At 36.4% G+C, this 4512-nt stretch overlaps 1 protein-coding gene across 1 annotated transcript in view; it reads right to left on the reverse strand.

The window, feature by feature from the left end:
* The window catches only part of LOC105168189 (DExH-box ATP-dependent RNA helicase DExH15 chloroplastic), a gene marked incomplete in the record, with an annotated part of 9785 nt that continues 5595 nt past the window's right edge, over positions 323-4512 (reverse strand). Inside the window, 7 exon segments of the mRNA XM_011088146.2 lie at positions 323-670; positions 840-986; positions 1062-1161; positions 1350-1570; positions 2230-2466; positions 3636-3992; positions 4470-4512. Coding sequence (XP_011086448.1) covers positions 572-670; positions 840-986; positions 1062-1161; positions 1350-1570; positions 2230-2466; positions 3636-3992; positions 4470-4512 — 1204 coding nt within the window.

A 4512-nucleotide genomic window follows, 5' to 3' on the forward strand; every position in this document is an offset into this window, starting at 1 on the left:
CTTACTTCTTTCAACAACAAAAAGCTATTTTTTCCTGATTCATTAGTCTTGTTAATAATTTTTTTATTTGTACACATTTTGTTAGTTTTGTAATCAATTATTCATTTTATTTTTTTGACTCAAGTAAATAAAAGTATGATAAAACTTTAAATTTGTGCTTCAATTACTTGACGCTGAGTCCCAAGTAAATCTTTAAATGATGTTCGTAAGTTTTTGTGTGCCTACTTCATTTGGTGTGTCTCTGTATTTGGTTCATTTGCTTGCATTGGATTACAACATCGCTGATAATACGTAACCAAATTTGTAACAGAAGATTAAGGCGTAACCAAAATTGTAATCGATAAATGTTATCATTAAATTACATGATGTAGCCCAGATGATTAGCTTCACTTTGGAAACAATGATATTCCTTTATCTGCTATACAAATATTGGTATCTTACTTACATTGCTTTGAATAAATAAAACTAGTTCTCTTATCAGAAGAGAACAAAAAATATTGTATACCTTACGGTATATAAGAATTTGGAAGTTAATACCAGTGGATTCGGCAATCGTTTGGAGGTAAAACTTTCATCCTACTAACTCACTTATGGGTGGTCGGTCCATGACGCTGGATGCTTTCACTGCATTGCTCTGCAGCAGTGGGTCAATATCAGGCAGTTTAGGTACCTGCAATCGGTTAAAAGGACAAGCATGAGGAGAAGTTGGAGATGAGATGTGCGGAAATATAAAGAGTACAATTGAGAGTTCTTGATAGTTTAATAGGAAACATAAACTAGAAGGCGTTTAGGGTGATCAAATTACTACAGGGCATGCGTAAATCAACAAACATGCCTACCTGTGCTAATAGGTCAATTGTTCGTCGTAAAAGACGAGCTAAATCTCCTTCATCCATGGCACAATCCATCATAATCTCTCTCCAAGTTAGACCAGAAGCCCAGGCTTCAACCATGCCTGAGAATTGGCTATCCAAGCAGCACGGGATCTACATGAAAACGCATATTTCAGTTTAATTATGCAACAGAATTGCATGTAATTCCCTTCAGTCCATTAACAATACCTTCACCCCATGTTTTTCCTGGAGTTGTAAAAGTGAGCTCCTTTGTTCCTCCAAAAAGGCTATCGTATTCATAACAGTAGTGGAGGCTTCATATATATAGCTGCCAAGAGAAACGAGAAAATGCTTAGCATCTTATAATTGGAGGTTGGAGTATTTGTTTTGTTCACCAAATGTGCGGTTAAGTAATATAACTCTTAGTAAGTGGAACTTCAGAGCAAATCTAACATTACTGATTACCCTATAGAAATTGGGAAAAGAAAACTACTAACAAAAAATAACTACATGTACCTATTATTTTTCCACGGCCGAACTTTAATTCCTTCAGAAACTAGACTTCCACAAACAGCAGCAAGCTGTGCAGGTTTCAAATTAAAGAGAATTTTATTTCGAAGAACCATTGCTAGCCAGAGTTCGTTCTCTCCTCGAATTGCAGCAGCAGTTTCACCCAGGGGAAATATAACATGGGAGTTGATATCCAATGCCCTAACTTCACGTATGACATTGCTGATCTGGTAGACAATAGAAATTGGTTGGCATTAATTCAGGTCAAAAGGCAGATGAGAATTTGTTGAAGTACCCGAATCAGCACTGTTCAGAACAACTGGTTTTTTTCTTTCCTAAATATCAATGTTTTCACCTAATCATTATATCCCATCAAAATGATTACAAACCCACTTCCAAGCTGATCAAATATAGGAGGTCGAAATTCTTTCTAACACATAATGGTTGACACCCTGTGCTGTGACTTAGTGTGCGAAAACATATTTGTACACACCGACATGGACTGATGTTGACATATATATATATATATGGATATATGTGTATGAAACAAAGAGAATGTAAAATGCAGAAATCTTGAAGTAGAAACTCAGACTAAGAGTCAGCAAAAGGAAATTGTCTTTTGGATCTTAGAAGACTCGATTTACTTTGCAATATAAAAATTTCTATTCAAGCTTGGAAAAATTTGGAAAGCAGTAGGAAGAAAAATCTGAATTTGAAACAGAAATCAGAACAAAGGAGAGTTCTCACAAAACATGATCAGAACGTCCACATTATGGAAACTACTGAGCCAACTTTAAAACAATGTTTCAGCTTCATATGCCGGATTTACTTATAAACAGTAATGGCCATCCTATATGGGAAAGTTCGATTATGTGTTTGCAATTACCTGCAGAAACTCCTTCCAGCCAGATGGTTCAATCTGCTCAATACGAGTGATCAAACGTCGTGATCTAGTCTTCAATCTCCTTATCTTCTCTTCAGTAAACTTAGCAACATCTATAATCTTCTTATATTCTCTGAAGCCTTCTGTACGTGCTATCTTTTTCTTCAGACGTGAAACCTTGTTTCTTTGGTCCTTGTAGCATTCCACAACATTTTGATATGTTTCAGAGAACTCCAAAACCTAATAAGAGAACACAGAGAAACAATTGTGAACTGTATGAGAGATTGAAACTACAAATAAACCCAAATACAATTAACCATTGATTTCACTGACATGTTACAATTCCAACATACAGCTTAGAGTGACAAACTTCCCTTGCAATTTATAAAGTACAAAGGTCAGCGGCCATTCAATGGCATTGTAGAAAACGTAAGATTGTGGCTCAAGAATGAATGAGATACTCCATGTTTGAATAATATGGAACCCAAACTTGTGTTTCTATATCACACCAATGTGCCAATCATGAGGCTAAAATATATAAGTATGGCGATTGAGACCATGAAAAGAAAATCATAGAGAAATATGAGTGAAGCCTGCTGATTTGTGCTCTTTAACAAGTAATATACCAACAAGTGTGAAATGACTTTTATAATCCAATCTCATTTCTTGTTCCACAATGAACAGAGAATAGTGAGATAGGAGGGAGGGAGGAGGGGTTAGAGAAAGAGTGAGGAGATGTGAGCTTCGACTTTTAGAAGAGCTGTAGCACCTTAGAGCATCAAGATAAATAAAGTAATAAACTTGCACGTCACTGTTTGAAAATGATTTTTGGCATAACGAAAATGATAATCAAGAGACATTCTACTGGGGAATAAATGATGAGGTAAAAAAATATATCACAAAGAAAATTCTTAGATGGGTTACAGAATACAAGAATACAATTAAACTATTTCATATCACACTGATTTTTCCAGGTACAACTCTTTTCCGCTGCTTTCTTATGTAAATATATGTATTTGATATACATAGCAAAGTAAGGTGGCACTGGGTCACTATAATAGGTGGATATTAAGGGTTTGGGACTTTGAGGCACCTTTTCTGGGCCCAACAATCGATAATGATCCGTTAGTGAACAGCTGGAAACCGCATGCCACATATCTGATAAAAATATGATGTGGATTACCCAGATCTTGTCAGAGAAATAAATTGCATATTTTTCCCTTTGCTTCAGGAAAATATTCAAGATAATTAGTGTGTTTCCACCTAGCCTGTTCCCCTATTTAAATTAAACGCTTTTGCGCTGCTTTGCCAAAGTCATGTTGGCGCACATTTACATACTAAGCAGTTAGAGCAAAATATTATGTGTTAAGAAAAAACACGAAAGGAAATGTACCAGTTACCAGGATTACCTCATCATCTTTAGAAAGACTACTCAACACTGGCACATTTAGACTCCAAGACCACGTTTCAAGAGATCCTTCCATGGACCAAAGACCACCAAGTTCTGATTCCGCAACCTTTTGCCACTGCACATCTTCCTTGTCAAGCAGAATTGTCATTATTTCACGAGGCAAAGCATCCCCCGGAGCCAAGGCAACATTGGGAAACCCAGTTTTGTAGACTGTTTTTATCCACTTCTCTGTGAAAAGGTACCAAGAGTTATCTGAACCGAGAGCTACATGGTAAGATGGCTCAACGGCATGTCCAGACTTAGCATCGCTTGAAAAAATGTCATCATTTAGTGCAAAAGAATCAGATTCATGAACCTGCAGGTGAGGTGGAAACATATTAGAAAATAGATCTCAACAAAGAGAACGAAATGCAACCAAATCATTCCAAAAAAACTTAATACTCTTTCACTCTAACTTGCAATATCATGCACTGATACCGAACTTCATTGGGTTACACCTACAAGGGAAAACGTATGCTTCATTGCAAATGATAATACAGAACTAACACTGATTTCTTCAATTTTCATCAGCTGTAGAAACCTTTTTCAGGATATTCACCCTGTGAAAAACAGTAAAGAAAAAAGCTAAAACTGGATACAGGCAAACATTGAAAACGCAGACAGAGGCATAATGTGCTAGAGAATGTCTTAACGTAAATGCCTGCACTCAAAGGACCCAGGCTGTATACAGCTGACACAGGCCAGGGCAACATGCATTTTTGTAATTAATGACAAAACTATAGATTTCCAAGTTAATAGAAATGGAGAAGAAGGATGAACAGGCCAAGCTTACCGTATTTTTTACTTTTGAAGAGTTCAAAGAATCAACCTTCCCC

The sequence above is a fragment of the Sesamum indicum genome, linkage group LG8 (assembly GCF_000512975.1).
Source record: "Sesamum indicum cultivar Zhongzhi No. 13 linkage group LG8, S_indicum_v1.0, whole genome shotgun sequence".
NCBI classification, from domain to species: domain Eukaryota; kingdom Viridiplantae; phylum Streptophyta; class Magnoliopsida; order Lamiales; family Pedaliaceae; genus Sesamum; species Sesamum indicum.